Source organism: Staurois parvus, unplaced genomic scaffold (assembly GCF_062004578.1).
Source record: "Staurois parvus isolate SC_StPar_1 unplaced genomic scaffold, SC_StPar_1.0 ptg001060l, whole genome shotgun sequence".
NCBI lineage: Eukaryota > Metazoa > Chordata > Amphibia > Anura > Ranidae > Staurois > Staurois parvus.
In genome coordinates, this window is record NW_028318856.1 from 53551 (window position 1) to 73345 (window position 19795).

The following is a 19795-nucleotide window of genomic DNA, read 5'->3' on the forward strand; positions in this document are numbered from 1 at the left end:
CAGAAGAAAAGCCTCCATACCCCCAGTGACCACTCTGCAGTTTAAAGTGATTGTAAACCTCAGACATGAAATATGAACAAAGCATATACCTCTATAGTGTGTACTTGTCTCATTCCACAGCAGTGTTATTTCTGTCTGCTGCCTTGTTCCTCTGCTGTCAGCACGAGTCAATTCTGATTAGTTTTCCTGACACAAAGAGAAAAATGGTGATAGGGGAGGGCACTCTGTGATTGACAGCTTCAGCTCTGTTCCTGTGTGCTGTGTGAAGGAGGGTGTGTCACTTCCCTCCAATCAGCTCTCCTCACAGATGTAACTTCAGATCCCCGCCCCCTGCTTTTCAGAGTTGAGAGATCCTGTGTAAATTCTGCACTTTGAATGGATGTTGGAGAAAGACTTCCGTTGATAAACAGGTACAACTTATGTAGGAGAATTTGCTTCATCTCTGTGTATTACCTGAGGCCAGTCACTTCACTGGGTATATGTGATGGTTTACAACTACTTTAATGTTCTGGAATGTCTTTGGGTAACAAGCAATGGGGACTGGGTATTGTGTTGGATTTTACATTGGTTGGTCATAGGGTAATAGACATCAGGGGGTCTGCACTTTATGGGACTATCATGGATTTTTACAATAGCTGGTCACCGGCTAAGAAGAAACTCCAGGGGACAGAGCTGTGTGAGTGAACCTGTGTACATAAATGCTACTGCTTAAGGCAATAAGTAATAATCTACCCAGGAGGGATGGAAATTCCTGTCGTCGTCATCATGCTGCTTCCCAGAGCAATGCCTTATTGGGCCAAGTCGCTGAATGCTATCAGATCCACATCCCTATAACCAGCATGATCCTAATTCTCTTGAACCTGAGATTTACATGTACATGGCACTTTACACGAATGGTTTAACCCTTGTACTGCCATCGACATCTACAGCCTACAGCAAATCGTATCCATTACTCTGTTTACCAATCTCCTGGTAAAACTGAATTGGAAGTGTTCTTTCATGAACACTTAGGATGGCTATACATGGTTCAATGGTTTGTATAATTTTCCTTTAAATTTACCAAAACCATAGAATATGAGGTTAAACCTAAAGACTTTCAATGTGTATGCAATCAGCCAGGCCCTTGCACTACGTAGTTGAAGGTAAATCTAAAGGAAATTGAATGAGAAAGTTGTATAATGTATGGCCAGCGTTAGGATGCTCTCCTCTCTGTCCAATCCAGCTATGGTAGGGGGTGATGTGGTGCGCGATTCAGCATATCTGACAGCGTCCTTTTTTTTTTTCCTCACCGAACTTTATTTGAAGTGTACTAATGTACACTTCGTGTCACTGTACAGCAGCGCGGTTTGCTGCACTGCTGTACAGTGACATGATCCTGTATGGTGCACTGCGATACAATGTAGCATGTCTGCATGTCATCGCAGCTCCGGAACACCTAGAAAACAATTGTTTGTGTGTATCCTTGCAGTGACTGGTGTTTTGCAATGCAGTAAAACAAGATCACCACACACAGTGTGAATTTAGAAGGGTTCAGTGCAGTACAATGGGGGGAAAAGACCAAGGACCCTGTGCACTTAGTTTCGTTCTCCGGGGGAAGACATCGGAGGTCCATTACAGTTTTATTAACCTCCTCCTCATTACCATGCTGTAGCCGAAAGACCACTTTAATGTGGTTCTCTCGTTCTGGGAGGGTGTTTATAGACGCCATCCCACAATGCGCCTCGCGTGCTCATTGGGCGCGCTCTGTGACCGATGTGTGCTTTAGACTATCACAGGTCGCTGTTAAGGGCCGATCACAGCAACCCTGTACCATGTGAACAGCTGTGTCCAATCACAGATAGCCGGTTATCAGCTTCTCCTTTCTTCAGTGCTGTCACTGTATGAGGAAAGGAAAGCCAATAACTGGCAACCCTGACAGCGCCTTACACTAATCAGGACACTGATCATAGTGCCCCGATTACCAATTTGTACCCATCAATGCACATCAGTGAAGAAGAAAAATTACTTCATTGCATTTGCAATTTTAGAACAGAAATGAAGAAAAAGGTTTTGTCTTTTTTTCAAAATGTTTGGTATTTAGCAAAACATAAAAATACTCAGTGGTGATTAAATACCACCAAAAGAAAGCTTTGTCTGAAAAAAATAACAATTACAGTACAGTGTTGCATGACCGCAAAATTGTCATTCAGAGTGTGGCAGCTCTGAAAGCTGAAAATTGGCCTGGGCAGGAAGGGGGTGAAAGTTCCCAGTATTGAGGTGGTTAAAGAGGAACTTGGGGTTTGTCAGTACTTTCCCTTTGTAATGGAGTTGAGGAGAGGGGGAAGCATTTGTAGTTCAAATCAGGAGAGCAGCCTAGGGTGACAACACTGCCCCTTAGTAAATACAGCACAGTGAGTGAACATTGTAGGCAGGATCACCAGGTGAAAGTAAAGGGGGGAAAACATTTGAAAAAACCAATGCAGCTACCACATCTAATGACTGGTAAGCTACAATATATTAGAGTTTTTAGTTTTGGGTTTACATACACTTTAAAGCGGAGTTCCACCTGAAAAAAAAAGTCAGCAGCTACAAAAACTGTAGCTGCTGACTTTTAAAATACAGCCACTTACCTGTCCCTCGGTCCAGCAGTGTCCTCACCATGGCTGGTTTCACCGGCTGTCTTCTCTCCCTGGCGCTGGCATCTTCAGTGTGGGCACCCAGCTGTGACAGCTTTTGTCTTCACAGCCGGGTGCCCACTGCGCATGTGCGAGAAGCGCTACGCTTTGTGAATGGCCCCGTAGTCTTCTGGGACCTGTCACGTGTCCCAGAAGTCTACGGGGGGGGGGGGGGGGGGCCAACTTCCGCTTCCAATCGCCTAGGCGATCGCAGCGGGAGTGGGTACCTGTCAAATTTGGGTACCCGCTCCCCAAAGGTGCCAATCCTTAATGGGCAGTGGGGGACAAAGGCTTAAAGTGGAACTTCCCCTTTTGGGTAGAGCTCCTCTTTAACTTTGTTTATTAGTGTATGTTAGTTCAAAGATGACTCTATTTTCTGCTTAACATTAAGGCAGAGTGATTTGGGTTTTTTTTTTTTTTTTTTTTTTTTTTTTTTCATTTAATACAAGTCTGTCAGTCTGCTTAGACTAGCTGTACAGCACAGGCTGTCTTCAGCAAATCCCATCAGTTGCCTGCTAGAACATTCTGCTTTATACCAGCCAGAGCTTCATTTAATGCAGCGGTTCTCAACCTGTGGGTCGCGACTCCTTTGGGGGTCGAACGACCATTTCACAGGGGTCGCCTAAGACCATCAGAAAACACATATTTCCGATGGTCTTAGGAACCGAGACACCGCCGCTCCTCTATCCGTCTCAGGCGATGTGTGGGCGGGATGACATGCTGCCCCTGTCACCTGGCCACACCTCTGGGATCACTCAACAGCTCCGCCTCCTCGCCGGTGATTGCCCACCGGAACTGTAGCTCAGGAGAGGCACACAGGTGGCCAATCACCGGCAAAGAGGTGGAGCTTGGAGAGGAGGAGCCGAGCGGCAGCACGTAGATCAAAGAAGATTGAGTGAGGGAGCTGCCGGAGCGAGTGAAGAGGAGAGCGGCCAGAGAAGGAAGACAGCTCATCGGTAAGTGTCTGTACCGTGCAAATTTTGCTGCTGCAGCCAGGTATGCTGGCTGTAGATGGGAGAGGAAGAAGGCAAGCCCAAGCTGGAGCAGGGGTCAGCAAGGTAAGTATCATTGGTGTCAGTGGGAGGAATAGTGCTCCATCATTGGCGTCAGTAATACCAGTGATGGGGCACTATTCCTCCCACTGACACCAATGATGGGGCACTATTCCTCCCACTGATACCAATGATGGGGCACTATTCCTCCCACTGATACCAATGATGGGGCACTATTCCTTCCACTGACACCAATGATGGGACACTATTCCTCCCACTGACACCAATGATGAGGCACTATTCCTCCCACTGACACCAATGATGAGGCACTATTCCTCCCACTGACACCAATGATGGGGCACTATTCCTCCCACACATACACCAACGATGAGGCACTATTCCTCCCCCCACTGACACCAACGATGGGGCACTATTCCCCCCCCCCCACTGACACCAACGATGGGGCACTATTCCCCCCCCCACTGACACCAACGATGGGGCACTATTCCCCCCCCCCACTGACACCAACGATGGGGCACTATTCCCCCCCCCCCCACTGACACCAACGATGGGGCACTATTCCTCCCCCCCACTGACACCAACGATGGGGCACTATTCCTCCCCCCCACTGACACCAACGATGGGGCACTATTCCTCCCCCCCACTGACACCAACGATGGGGCACTATTCCTCCCCCCCACTGACACCAACGATGGGGCACTATTCCTCCCCCCCACTGACACCAATGATGGGGCACTATTCCTCCCCCCACTGACACCAATGATGGGGCACTATTCCTCCCCCCACTGACACCAATGATGGGGCACTATTCCTCCCCCCACTGACACCAATGATGGGGCACTATTCCTCCCCCCACTGACACCAATGATGGGACACTATTCCTCCCACTGACACCAATGATGGGGCACTATTCCTCCCACTGACACCAATGATGGGGCACTATTCCTCCCCACACTGACACCAACGATGGGGCACTATTCCTCCCCACACTGACACCAACGATGGGGCACTATTCCTCCCCCCACTGACACCAACGATGGGGCACTATTCCTCCCCCCACTGACACCAACGATGGGGCACTATTCCTCCCCCCACTGACACCAACGATGGGGCACTATTCCTCCCCCCACTGACACCAACGATGGGGCACTATTCCTCCCCCCACTGACACCAACGATGGGGCACTATTCCTCCCCCCACTGACACCAACGATGGGGCACTATTCCTCCCCCCACTGACACCAACGATGGGGCACTATTCCTCCCCCCACTGACACCAACGATGGGGCACTATTCCTCCCCCCACTGACACCAACGATGGGGCACTATTCCTCCCACTGACACCAATGATGGGGCACTATTCCTCCCACACATACACCAACGATGAGGCACTATTCCTCCCCCCCACTGACATCAACGATGGGGCACTATTCCTCCCCACACTGACACCAACGATGGGGCACTATTCCTCCCCACACTGACACCAACGATGGGGCACTATTCCTCCCCACACTGACACCAACGATGGGGCACTATTCCTCCCCACACTGACACCAACGATGGGGCACTATTCCTCCCCACACTGACACCAACGATGGGGCACTATTCCTCCCCACACTGACACCAACGATGGGGCACTATTCCTCCCCACACTGACACCAACGATGGGGCACTATTCCTCCCCACACTGACACCAACGATGGGGCACTATTCCTCCCCACACTGACACCAACGATGGGGCACTATTCCTCCCCACACTGACACCAACGATGGGGCACTATTCCTCCCCCCCCACTGACACCAACGATGGGGCACTATTCCTCCCCCCCACTGACACCAACGATGGGGCACTATTCCTCCCCCCACTGACACCAACGATGGGGCACTATTCCTCCCCCCACTGACACCAACGATGGGGCACTATTCCTCCCCCCACTGACACCAACGATGGGGCACTATTCCTCCCCCCACTGACACCAACGATGGGGCACTATTCCTCCCCCCACTGACACCAACGATGGGGCACTATTCCTCCCCCCACTGACACCAACGATGGGGCACTATTCCTCCCCCCACTGACACCAACGATGGGGCACTATTCCTCCCCCCACTGACACCAACGATGGGGCACTATTCCTCCCCCCACTGACACCAACGATGGGGCACTATTCCTCCCCCCACTGACACCAACGATGGGGCACTATTCCCCCCACTGCAAAATTACAGTTATGAAGTAATAAATAAATAATTTTATGGTTGGGGGTCACCACAACATGAGGAACTGTATTAAAGGGTTGCGGCATTAGGAAGGTTGAGAACCACTGATCTAATGGATGGAGTATCTTCAAGTCTGTATATGAAACAGTAGCATGTAAAAAGTCACACCAGATATTTCTTTCAGGTAAATGATGTCTCAAAATGTTACTGCCTGAAATCCTCTGTAGTGTCTTCTATATGCCCCAGAGATCTTCGTTTACTGTGGCCAGATCAGTGAAAGATGATGATATGGGATTGGCGTAAATGTTTTTTTGCTTTCATTAGTAAGCTTAGTGCCTGTGTTAACCAAAAAAAAAAAAAATTTCACACTGCCTTATACTGTTTGTCCCCCTCCAGCGTACATATCACATGCCAAAGGATATTCATGTTGATCCTGAAAAATTTGCTGCTGAGCTAATAAGTCGCTTGGAGGGAGTTCTGAGAGACCGTGAAGCGGAACAGAAGTTGGAGGAGCGGCTGAAACGAGTGAGAGCTGTGAGTATCTGTCATCCCTTGCAGTCAGGGTGACATGTCTGTGTATGGCCATGAACCTGATCACAGCACCTGAGCGCAATACGTTTGAAATTCATTTTCCAAAACATTTACCTAGGTGTCCTGTAACTGAATGCAAGTGCTAAGGTAAACAGCTGATCGGCTAAAAATGCGACTGTATCAAAATGTGTTTTCTGTGTTCATTTTGATTTTAGGCTTCACTCTTAGATTGTAAGCTCCCAGGATCAGGGCCCTTCTATCCCTCTTGTATTGAACTGTATTGTTGCTGTATTGTCTCCCATTATATTGTAAAGCGCTGAGCAAACTGTTGGCACTATATAAATCCTGTATAATAATAATAATAATATATAAATCCTGTATAATAATAATATATAAATCCTGTATAATAATAATATTATATAAATCCTGTATAATAATAATATATAAATCCTGTATAATAATATTATATAAATCCTGTATAATAATAATATATAAATCCTGTATAATAATATTATATAAATCCTGTATAATAATAATAAGATATTGAAATATTACTAGTGCAGCTATTTGGCAGGGCGAGTAAAGAATGAATGCTTCAGCTCTGCCATCTAGTGTCATAACTGAGCATTGAGCAATGAATGAGGCAGTGTTTGCAAAGCTTCAATATATCCTTCCTAAAATAAAGTGAAAGTGGAAAACCTACCCAAATGTGCCCCCTTTCCGCACTCAAAGCAGCTGCCAGAAAGCCGTTTCAGCAGTGCTTTTGAGCATCTTGAGAGTTACCACCACTTCTGACTCCTGCCATGCAGTTTTGGAATCCCATAGCTCTTTATGGAGTTCTGAGGTTTGCCGCGCCTGTTTTTTTTTTTTTTTTGGCCTGTTTTGGAAAGTGCTGCGTTTCTGAAGTAGGACTGCAGTACAGCTTAGGAAACCATGTAGTTCAGGGCTTAAAATTTCAAGTCCTGAGCTACTAGCCAGGCCTTAAGAGTTACTCGCCACCAACAAACACACACAAACAGAGACACCTGTACACACACACAGACATGTACACACACACGCACAGAGACACATGTGCGCACACATTCAGACACATGTATACACACACACGCGCACACATACAGACACATGTATACACACACAGATACATGTATATACACAGAAATACACACGCACAGACACATGTACATACACACAGACACATGTACATACACACAGACACATGTACATACACACAGACACATGTACATACACACAGACACATGTACATACATACAGACACATGTACATACACACAGACACATGTACATACACACAGACACATGTACATACACACAGACACATGTACATACACACAGACACATGTACATACACACAGACACATGTACATACACACAGACACATGTACATACACACAGACACATGTTCATACACACACAGACACATGTTCATACACACACAGACACATGTTCATACACACACAGACACATGTTCATACACACACAGACACATGTTCATACACACACAGACACATGTTCATACACACACAGACACATGTTCATACACACACAGACACATGTTTATACACACACAGACACATGTTTATACACACACAGACACATGTTTATACATACACAGACACATGTTTATACATACACAGACACATGTTTATACATACACAGACACATGTTTATACATACACAGACACATGTTTATACATACACAGACACATGTTTATACATACACAGACACATGTTTATACATACACAGACACATGTTTATACATACACAGACACATGTTTATACATACACAGACACATGTTTATACATACACAGACACATGTTTATACATACACAGACACATGTTTATACATACACAGACACATGTTTATACATACACAGACACATGTTTATACATACACAGACACATGTTTATACATACACAGACACATGTTTATACATACACAGACACATGTTTATACATACACAGACACATGTTTATACATACACAGACACATGTTTATACATACACAGACACATGTTTATACATACACAGACACATGTTTATACATACACAGACACATGTTTATACATACACAGACACATGTTTATACATACACAGACACATGTTTATACATACACAGACACATGTTTATACATACACAGACACATGTTCATACATACACAGACACATGTTCATACATACACAGACACATGTACACACAGACACATGTACGTACATAGACACATGTACACATACACACAGACACGTACATGCATACACAGACACAGACACACACACACACACTCGTGCACACACACCTATAAAAAGTTGCAGTACTTCGTTGTTCACTCACAGAGCCGGGTACTGCACTCTAGGGGGAGACAGAGAGCACAGCACACACTCCTTCCTTTGCTTTCACTGCGCTCAGCTATTGAGCAGTCTGACGGCTCCCAGTGCCAATGACAGATCCAACCTGAACCCCGAGCCTGCTCAGTAAGACGGCCCTGGGGGACACACTCGCCCCACCATAATTTCCACTCACCATTGGCAAGCAGGCGAGTGGAAATTTCAAGGCCTGATGTAGCTCATGAAACAGCTGAACAAACAATTGAAAAGAGTACATGCTTTGCTGGTAAACAAACAAAATCTTCCCAATGGGGGCATATATTGCAAAAAAAAAAAAACAGAAGGTATTAGCAGAGCAGGAGCACCACTTGGTTGAGTGTCTGAATATTTTTTTTTTTTTTTCCGGCATATGTCCAAACAATGCATTCTGGGAGTTCTGTGAAGGACCCTTTTCATAATGGCTCCAAAATTCTGGTGTGACATGAACTGGAAAGGTGATCGACTCGAAGAGCGGCTTTACACTGTTCCACTGCGCATTTGCTAAAACGCAGCCAACCTGTGGTTTTCACGTGGGCTAGCTGCGCTTTCCCATAGACCTTCTATGAGGTCATGCGATTTTGGTACGGTTTCAGAAAGTGCACCAAAACTCTTGCATGCTGCATCTTTGGTGCGCTTTCTGAAACTGCACAAAATCACAGGACATCATAGAAGTTTATGGGAAAACACAGCTAACTGCACAAATTGGGGCAGTGTGAAGCTGCTCAAAGGGTTCAACAATACGCAGCTGTGTTTGCTGCATACTGTCAACTATGTGACATCAATATGTGACACTCTTTCACTTCTAGTTTTCATCCAAATCACCTTCTAGAGGATTTGCATGAGAGCCACCTAATCTTACTTACTACACTTTCAAGCCTACGTTTGACCCAGATCCCCTTACCCACTACTTCCCCATAGCAATAAAAACCTGCCAGAGTAAATGTTCCTTACTCTGAAAGCAGGACAAAAAAAAATTGGCTGCAGTTTCATTTACACCAGTGCAGCCATATTAAGCAGAATTTTCACTGTTTTGGGATGGAGCTGCTAACTTTCTTCACATGATGTTGATGTTCAAGATCATTGGCTCCAAGCTTTAACCACTTGCTGTCCATATAAAGTATACAACCATCCTGGATTTAGGAAACATAGTTGGCATCATTTTTACAGGCAGCAATCGACTGCTCACTAAAAGTGATCTGGGTGGGTCTACGGCCACCTGATCACTTTTACTGTAGTGAGAAGGCTTCCTGCCACTGCCCAATGGTGGTAGGTCCTAGGCTCTCCCATTCCTCTAGGAATATCTTTTTCCTCTGTAACAAAATGAACCCAGAAACAAGGTTGATTTTACCGGTTTTTGTTTCAGAGCGCTAATTCCTTGTTTGCTAAAGCCTTGGGATGCAGCTAATCAAATATTATCTGTGCTTGATTGACTGTGTTGGGGGTTAGAAGAGACATTGTGGGGGCTAATAGACCCCTGATGTCTCCATAGGAAGGACCTGCCCATTCTATCACAGTTTGGTTTTTTTTTAGCCCCTTAGTGATAGCGATAAAGTAAAATGAAAAAAAAGTGTAAAGTTTTTTTCTTAAAAGCACCCTTATCCCCCTACACATACATGCAAATACAAACATGTATAGGTCCCACACGTTCATGTAAACAGCAATTTGTGTCACACAGGAAGTATCACCGCAAACGTCAAACTTGATGGCAATAAATTCAGGGCCATCATTCATCATCATTATCTACACTGATAACCTGCACATTTATTTTTTTTTTAGCAATTCTTTTATTTATGGCAAAGCTTCAAAGATACAAAAATCAAAGTATCATCAAGAACATTTCCAGTAAACAGAAAATACAGCCAACATTTAGCACATATACATCCAAACTGAAATAAAATACAAACAAGTGACTGCACCTTTGTGTAGATATAAACAAATAGTCTCCTTTCCGCTTTGCAAGGAACATTATAGATTTAACTCCATGGTCTCCAAATTGCGTCCCGGGAGCCAGATGCGGCTCTTTTCTTGCCTTTATCCGGCCCTTGAGGCACTTTTCCCTCCCACTGATACAAGACACTATTCCTCCCTGACTGGCACCAACAATGGGGCATAATTCATGTTACTGACATGGGGCCCATTGACACCAACAACAGAGCCCTATTCCTCCCACTGACACCAACAACGGAGCCCTATTTCTCCCACTGACACCAACAACAGGGCACTATGCCACCCACTGACACCAATGATGAGGCACGATTCCTCCCCCTAACACCAAAGATGCATTGTTTGCTTCCACTGACACCACGATTTCAACTCCCAATGGCCACAGGCTGGCCCCCCTAAAGTCTGACGGACAGCAAACAGGCCCTTTGTTTAGAAAGTTTGGAGACCCCTGATTTAACTGATACAATGGGACCAATGAGCCCCGAGAAAGATTTTTAAAGTGTCTATAGAAAAATTTAGGTACAGTAGTTTCACATTTCGCGGTCATACATAATTTGTAGATCATGTGACATACAAAATTCCAACAGCCACCATTTTATTCTTCAGGGCTTTCAGATAATCTATAATGTTTGGGGGTTCGAACTAATTTTCTAGCAAAAAAAGCAGATTTTAACGTGAAGAATTAAAAAAAATTCCCCTGATAGCAAGTGGTTAAAGAGTGGTGCTTACAACCTGGGAACACCGGGCCTGTCTTTGGCAAACTTAGGTTCTGGGGCAGCTGTATACGAAGAATGCAAGGATAAAAAAAAAATTGATTGAGCGCAGTCTTTTTATTGGCATTAATGTAAACAAAAAGTGACTTCTTTCTTTTTTGCATCCAAAGGAAGAAGAAGGTGATGATGCCGATGTCTCATCTGCACCTTCCATGGTTAGCCACAAGTTGCCTTCAAGCCAGCCCATGCATCAATTTGGTTCACGTTATGCTGACATGGGTTGTGTCGGGATGCCAATCAGAGACGCCCACGAAGAAAATCCAGAGTCCATCCTTGATGAACACGTGCAGCGCGTCATGAAAACCCCAGGCTGCCAGTCTCCAGGCCCTGGGCGCCATTCCCCGAAACCACGCTCTCCGGATGGCCACTTGGGCAAAGGCCTTCCTGTATCCATGGGAACAATGCAGTCTGGTCACGGAAAGCATTCGGGCAAGAGCAACTCAAAACTTGAGGCATCCAACCTTTACCACCACAAGCATGTTTATCACCATGTTCACCACCATAGTGGTGTGAAACCTAAAGAACAAATTGAGGCTGAGGCCACACAAAGAGTGCAGAGCAACTTCCCATGGAATGCAGACCCACATAACTATGCAACCAAGTCTCGAAATTATGCAGAGAGTATGGGAATGGCCCCTAATCCTATGGATTCTCTGGGCTACAGGTATGCAAGGTTTGCTTTTCACTCCTTAGTTCTCATATACATTCTGCATGGCAGAACTTTTTTTTTTTTGGGGGAGTCTTGGACATTTAGCAACTGCCTTCACGAGGTATCTGGTGTGCTGTTATAAAATATAGTTATGAAATGTTCAAATATACTTTTGGTGCAAGTGGCTATTCAGAGCTACATTTATCCATGTACTCAACTAGCCTAAGGCACGTCTTGACACCCAGGCCAATAAGCTATACGAGTCCAGCACATAAAATACTAATTACCATGAATTTTTATTGCTTAAAGTGGAACTGTGGCCTGGCTTTAGCCCCGGTTCACACTGCTGCGACTTGGGATATATAAATTCACAAGACAAGTCAAAACACATTTCAATGGGTGTTGTCTTGATCAATGCGACTCAAACTCACAGCGGCAAAAAAAAGGTTCCTGCGCAGCTTTGGTGCGACTTGAGTACCATAGACTGCAGTGCTAAATCACAAAAGTTTCAAGCAAGTCACGTGACTCAGCAATGTGAACTAATGACAGATATTAAGAAGCAGCAAATGAGCTTTAAAAATAACCCCACTGACCCCTGAAGCTGCAGTCATCGTTGAGCAGTTCATCCTCAAGGATCAGCACTGAAATCCGTTCATCATGAGGAGTCCCTGAATGTGTGGCAGAGACTGCCATGATTGATGAAAATTTACCTTTTTTGTGGTTTTTCAGTATATGGCCTCCTGGATTGACAAAAGAGCTCCATATCCGTAGCTGAGTTTGGGGGAGGTTCGAGAGGCTCAAGGCACCAAACAATGCAGGGTGTGGAGAGCCCCTCTCCACCCCCCTGCATTCACTCTAGTCTGGCAGAGTACAGCCTGGTGATGTCACAAGTGTAATGGAGCACACTAGTGGTGGCCATCTTGAATTTTATGTACTCCATCAGTGTGGGCTCTCTGTGGATCTACAAGTTGCATAAGAAAATCCAATAGCGAGTGTGACGGAACGCGGTGGCCGACCTCTGCCCTTCTCGCCAGCTCTTGACAAAGGACCAGCCAATCTCGCACCGTGCTGTCACTTGCGTAACAATGCCACTCTCAGCTGCACCCTGCACAAAGATTTTCCAGCTCGCGTGACCACAATCTGTGCCAGCAGCCTGAGAGCGATTGTTACTGGGTCAGGTTAATTACGCAATTAACCCTTCACACTGCCACCACCACCTTTTTACAGAGAAGGAAGAAACTCATAAACGTAGAAATAACACTATGATTTCAGCATAAGTGTCTGCAACACACACTGTCACCACAGACAGGTATATTTAGAGGATAATTACATACAGGAGCACTCTTAAAGAGACAGGGATTTTTTTGTTTGCATTAAAAGCTTTAGAGACAGTTTCAACACTTTTCAAAATAGGGTTTATTACTTAAAAGGTCAAAATAGTGCACTTAAAATATTTACAGAAAAAGATGTTACAAAGACATAAAGAGAGCAATACTGCAACAGAAATTAAAGAAAGGAATTAAGAAGGCAGAATGCTTGCAAAGTCCTGGTTTAGCAGAGTCCAATTGTCCAAACAAAAATGTTGCCTGGGCTCTCAAGTCCGTTAAGATGTTTCTTGGTTGATGTTAAACGAGAGCTCCCCTTTACCAGGCCTGTCAATCTTTTCTATGATATTAAAGGGTTGTAGCCTGAGACAACTGACCAATCACCCAGGTTCTAGGAGGTCATCAAGTTTATGACCAAGTCCCAACTACAATTTCATACTAATCTTAATAACCTCCAATATGTGCAGGTTGTATTCTAGCAACTGGCAGATTAATATTCAGAGTTCTATTTCAAACCCAGGGATACCAAACACAGTGTACCCTTGTCACCCAGGAGGGAAGAGACTGCTTTCTTCCCTTTCCTTTGTGCTAACATAGTCATGTAGGACCTTGTTTGGCTTGGCATGAAATGCCCTATGCAAATATACACCTAATAATAATGTGCCCAGTTCTTGTTGAATTTTATGAACTGTATGTTAAATTGTTACATGTGGAGTAGACGTTTTATGGCACGCTCTGCATTCCTAGGCTCTAATGGCCTAACAGGTCATGTGTGACAGCTGACTGAGTTATTGTTTTACGATAGGGCAGAGGAAAGTGTCTTTGCAAAATAGACCTCCTGCCAAGCCTAATTAGCGGTTTACAGCTCTGGAGCTGGCCTCTATTTGTGTTTTATTTACCATAAGAGGCTCTTTTGAAGTTCCTTACAATTTACAGCTACAAATTCCATTTCAAGAGGGAGGAGGGGAGAAAGAAGATTGTGCATAAAAAACAAAATGGCTGAGGCCTTAACCGGATGGCTGTCACGTACAGCTTCCATGTCTCTATTGCGCATTATCGTTACAGCGAGAACAACAGAACAAGTTTCTTCTTTGTAGGGCTTCAGGTGGCAGCAAAGTAATCTCCACTTTGGGACTACAAGTCGCAGCAGTGTCATTCCTGTAGTCTACATGCAGATGCAGTCTGCCTAAACCTCGCATGAAAGCTGCATGCCATTGCCTCGTTAGAATTGTCTGATGGTGGTTTTCTCATGGGGTTAATGTTAGTCTGACTTCATGGCTGCAATTTTTTTTTTCTTTCCCCCATTACAGCGGAAAAGTAAGTATGCTTGCCAAAAGGAACGCTAAGAAAGTGGATTCCGGGAAGCTTGAAAGTGCCAGCTATGAAATGCCAGTTGTGCCAGAAGACGCGGAGAGAAACCAGAAAATCATGCAATGGATAATGGAAGGAGAGAAGGAGATAAGCAGACATAAAAAATCCGTCCATAGGTGAGAGACTGCCTCTGTATTATGCTGATGTTGATTATAAAGCAGGGCAGAGGGATCTCCCGAACCAAAAGATATATTGTAGTATTCGGAACCCCCTTTCAGAGGTCGTAAATTAATTTGCCAGTTTGTTAGGCAGCAACTGGAGGGCTGTCCTTAAAGTGGAGCTCCAGACACAGCTAGTTACACAACTGAAATACATAGATTTACAGCCTTCAGTGTCGTAGTTTTATATATATATATATATATATATATATATATATATATATATATATATATATATATATATAGATATATATATATAGATATATATAGATATATATATATATATGTATATATATAATTTTTTTTTTTTTTTGAGGATGAGTATACATTACCTCTTTTCTTTGCAAATATGTTTGGTCTGTATGAAAGAATATTTACATGTGTCACTTACATTCCACTTTCTGTTACTGTTAGGGCATTCAAACCCTCTTGGTACTCAAGCCCCCCATGCCTGTACTACATCTCCTACTTACCCTAGCAAACTGTGTGTGTCACTCTTTTGTGTGTGCTAGCCTGATCATTGTCAGCAACATCCGCAAATAGCTCAGCTGGCAAAAACGAAGAGAATGGCTCTGGAGGCAATATCTGCAGTATATTTCCCATGTGCAGATATATTCCTAGTTGTTTAGATCCCCTGCAGAATATCTCCCCCATGCACTCGCACATCCCCAGCAGCTTAACTTCTTGCTGTGCATGTTATCCCTAGCTCCCCGGCCTCACTGCTGTGCATGTTATCCCTAGATCCCCGGCCTCACTGCTGTGCATGTTATCCCTAGATCCCCGGCCTCGCTGCTGTGCATGTATCCCTAGCTCCCCGGCCTCACTGCTGTGCATGTATCCCTAGCTCCCCGGCCTCACTGCTGTGCACGTATCCCTAGCTCCCCGGCCTCGCTGCTGTGCACGCATCCCTAGCTCCCCGGCCTCGCTGCTGGGCACGCATCCCTAGCTCCCCGGCCTCGCTGCTGGGCACGCATCCCTAGCTCCCCGGCCTCGCTGCTGGGCACGCATCCCTAGCTCCCCGGCCTCGCTGCTGGGCACGCATTCCTAGCTCCCCGGCCTCGCTGCTGGGCACGCATCCCTAGCTCCCCGGCCTCGCTGCTGGGCATGCATCCCTAGCTCCCCGGCCTCGCTGCTGGGCATGCATCCCTAGCTCCCCGGCCTCGCTGCTGGGCATGCATCCCTAGCTCCCCGGCCTCGCTGCTGGGCATGCATCCCTAGCTCCCCAGCCTCGCTGCTGGGCATGCATCCCTAGCTTCCCGGCCTCGCTGCTGGGCGTGCATCCCTAGCTCCCCGGCCTCGCTGCTGGGCGTGCATCCCTAGCTCCCCGGCCTCGCTGCTGGGCATGCATCCCTAGCTCCCCGGCCTCGCTGCTGGGCATGCATCCCTAGCTCCCCGGCCTCGCTGCTGGGCGTGCATCCCTAGCTCCCCGGCCTCGCTGCTGGGCGTGCATCCCTAGCTCCCCGGCCTCGCTGCTGGGCGTGCATCCCTAGCTCCCCGGCCTCGCTGCTGGGCGTGCATCCCTAGCTCCCCGGCCTCGCTGCTGGGCGTGCATCCCTAGCTCCCCGGCCTCGCTGCTGGGCGTGCATCCCTAGCTCCCCGGCCTCGCTGCTGTGCGTGCATCCCTAGCTCCCCGGCCTCGCTGCTGTGCGTGCATCCTTAGCTCCCCGGCCTCGCTGCTGTGCGTGCATCCTTAGCTCCCCGGCCTCGCTGCTGTGCGTGCATCCCTAGCTCCCCGGCCTCACTGCTGTGCATGTATCCCTAGCTCCCCGGCCTCACTGCTGTGCATGTATCCTTAGCTCCGCAGACTCATTGCTGCTGTACAGATGAGCAAAGCTCCCCGGCCTCACTACTGTGTGTGTATCCCTTGCTCCCCGGCCTCTTTGCTGTGCACGCATCCCTAGCTCCCCGGCCTCTTTGCTGTGCACGCATCCCTAGCTCCCCGGCCTCGCTGCTGTGCACGCATCCCTAGCTCCCCGGCCTCGCTGCTGTGCACGCATCCCTAGCTCCCCGGCCTCGCTGCTGTGCACGCACCCCTAGCTCCCCGGCCTCGCTGCTGTGCACGCATCCCTAGCTCCCCGGCCTCGCTGCTGTGCGTGCATCCCTAGCTCCCCGGCCTCGCTGCTGTGCGTGTATCCCTAGCTCCGCAGACTCATTGCTGCTGTACAGATGAGCAAAGGAGGAGGGGGGGTGAAAGGAGCTGCTCTGAGCCCTGACAGTTACTACATGAACATGGATATAATCTCTGAACGGATTGGTTGGGAATAAATGGGGGTGTGATATTCTGTGGCATACAGAGGGGTACCCTAGGAAGTGCTTTCTATGAGATCAAGTTCAGTCTCCCCATTGCCGGCAGTTGGAACTAGACTAGACAAGCTGAAGCTGGGTAATGTTAAGCAATGCCATTCAGCTGAGTGAGGAGTCTGTAGAAACAGACAACAATTAAAGAGGAATTCCCTGCAAGTCGTTTTAAAAGGATATCGGGGGGAAGCACTTTTTTTTTCCATTTAGACAGAGGTTAAGTGGGGCTGAGAGTGAATTGAAACATGTTCATAACATATGTGTTTTTATGTTCTGTAAGTGTCCCAGCTGACCCCTGTGTTCATACCCGCAGTTCGTCAGGTGCCAAGAAGCAACCTGGCCATGATGTGCCTAGACCACTTTCTATCGAGCGGCCGGGTGCCGTTCACCCGTGGGTCACTGCCCAACTACGTAACGTGGTTCAGCCCTCCCACCCGTTCGTGCAAGATCCCACCATGCCACCCAACCCTGCCCCCAATCCGCTGACACAGCTGGAGGAAGCACGCAGGAGGCTGGAAGAGGAGGAAAGAAAAGCAGGAAAAATGCAAGTGAAGCAAAGGTATGATACACCTCGTAGTATGAGAGTAGTTTTCTATGCCTTCTCTGGTTGTGCTTTTTTTTTTTTTAAATATAAAGAAAAGCTGTCCTATGGAAAGCATGCTGCCATTGTTTACCTCTCCTTCTGAACATGATACTTGCCTGACAGTCACAGTGACTCAATGGCTTCAGTTCATTAACTATTGCATGGCGGTACGGGTGCGCAAAATCACACACACATATTTCCGGGTAGGGGGCGCGCGCAAGCCCTACACGCACCGCCATGCGTGGCCACAGATGTCAATTACTGGGTATCGCCTGGTGATTACCGACAGGGAGCAAGACTGTTTTGTTTAACAGTCTTCCTCCCTGTCAGCTCGGGCACACTGCTCAGGATGGCTGTGCACAGCCATCCCCATCAGTGTGCTTACAGTGAAGCACACACACCGCCCCCTAGTAAAACACTCCCTGCACATAGTTAACCCTTTGATCGCCCCTCACATTAACCCCTTCCTGCCCAGTTTCATTAATAAAGTGGCAGTTCAGTTTTTTTAGCACTGTTCACTGTATTGGTGTCACTGGGGATGTCAATGACACTAAGTTAGTTCCCCCCAGTGTCAGAATGTCCGCCGCAGTCCCATTAAGTCACTGATTGCTGCCATTACTATTTATACCGCCATTTGTAAACACTATAACTTTCACGTAAGCCAATTAATTTACACATATTGGGATTTTTTTCAGCAAAGACATGTCACAGAATACATTTTGGTCTACATGACGAAATTTGATTTTTTAAAAAAATTTTTATTAGCGGTCAAATGCCACAGAAAGAAAGCTCAATTTGTGGGAAAAAAAGGACGTAAATTTAAATTGGGTGCAGTGTTGCAAGACCTTGCGATTGTCAGTTAAAGTAACGCAGCGCAGTAATGCAAAAAATGGCCCGGTCAGGAAGAGGGGTAAATCCTCAAGAGGGCGAGGGGTTAAATCACTGACCCAGAACAATTATGCAGATAAGGACTACTGCTGTTCCTGATCTACATGAGGTTCAGGTCAGAAGGTAAATAACAGTAGCAGCATCTCCTTCCCCACTCATGATGGGTGAGCTTTAGGTAATTGTCCACTTCAGGCTTTCTGTGTGGTGGTGGTTTATATAGTCTAAATGTAGTCTGTTCCATACTTGTGTACTTCACTGAATGGCCTCCAGTAACACAGAAGCACCCAGCAGTGCTACAAGGGGCTATTAGGGGTTTGCAACAGGTCCAACACTGACTGCTGCTGCATCATTCACAGACCCCTGCCGGTGTTTTTTTTTGTTCAGTTTTTTTGCCTGCATGCATCCTGTTGGGGAGATTTAATTTCAGTTTCTGTCTCAAATATACAGATGAGAGGCTTTACAAACTGAAGAAAAATCCCCTCATGGGAACACCATCCTTAACTGGAGGATTTTTCTTTAGTTTATTTTCCAGTGACAATAATCATCAGTACCCACTCTAAGTAGCTGTAAAGGCTTTCTATTTTTAAAATTAAAATATTAATCATATCATACTTACCCGAGTGACCCCGCCATAAGTGACATTATTATTATTCAGTATTTATAAAGCGCCAATGGTTCGCTCAGCGCTGTACATTACAAAGGGGGACAGAACATGTGACAGAGCAATAACAATACAGTGCAAAACATGAGGGGATCGAGGGCCCTGCTCTTTCGAGCTTACAATCTAGGACATCATTGATGTCACATGGGGGATGTTCCCAGGTGGCCCTGCCCCTTCTATATTTAAGAACTGTCAAACCACCGGAGCAGGCAGATGGCTGGAAGCCATCGTCGGGAGCGGATACTTATTTGTTTTATTATTTTGTTTGGGTCTGCAGCGGTTGTGATGGCGGGCATCGTAATTGACGTTGGATCTACTGCGGGGAGACATTATTTTAGTTTTTTT

The 19795-nt window shown here is 46.4% G+C and overlaps 1 protein-coding gene across 1 annotated transcript in view; it reads left to right on the plus strand.

Annotated features, from left to right (window-relative positions):
* The window catches only part of AXIN1 (axin 1), a gene marked incomplete at its 5' end in the record, with an annotated part of 54547 nt that overhangs the window by 13396 nt on the left and 21356 nt on the right, over window positions 1-19795 (plus strand). The window contains 4 exons of the mRNA XM_089658266.1: window positions 6280-6417; window positions 11628-12181; window positions 14802-14978; window positions 17632-17877. Of these exons, the coding sequence (XP_089514392.1) occupies window positions 6280-6417; window positions 11628-12181; window positions 14802-14978; window positions 17632-17877 (1115 nt within the window). The remainder of the gene's footprint in view (window positions 1-6279; window positions 6418-11627; window positions 12182-14801; window positions 14979-17631; window positions 17878-19795) is intronic.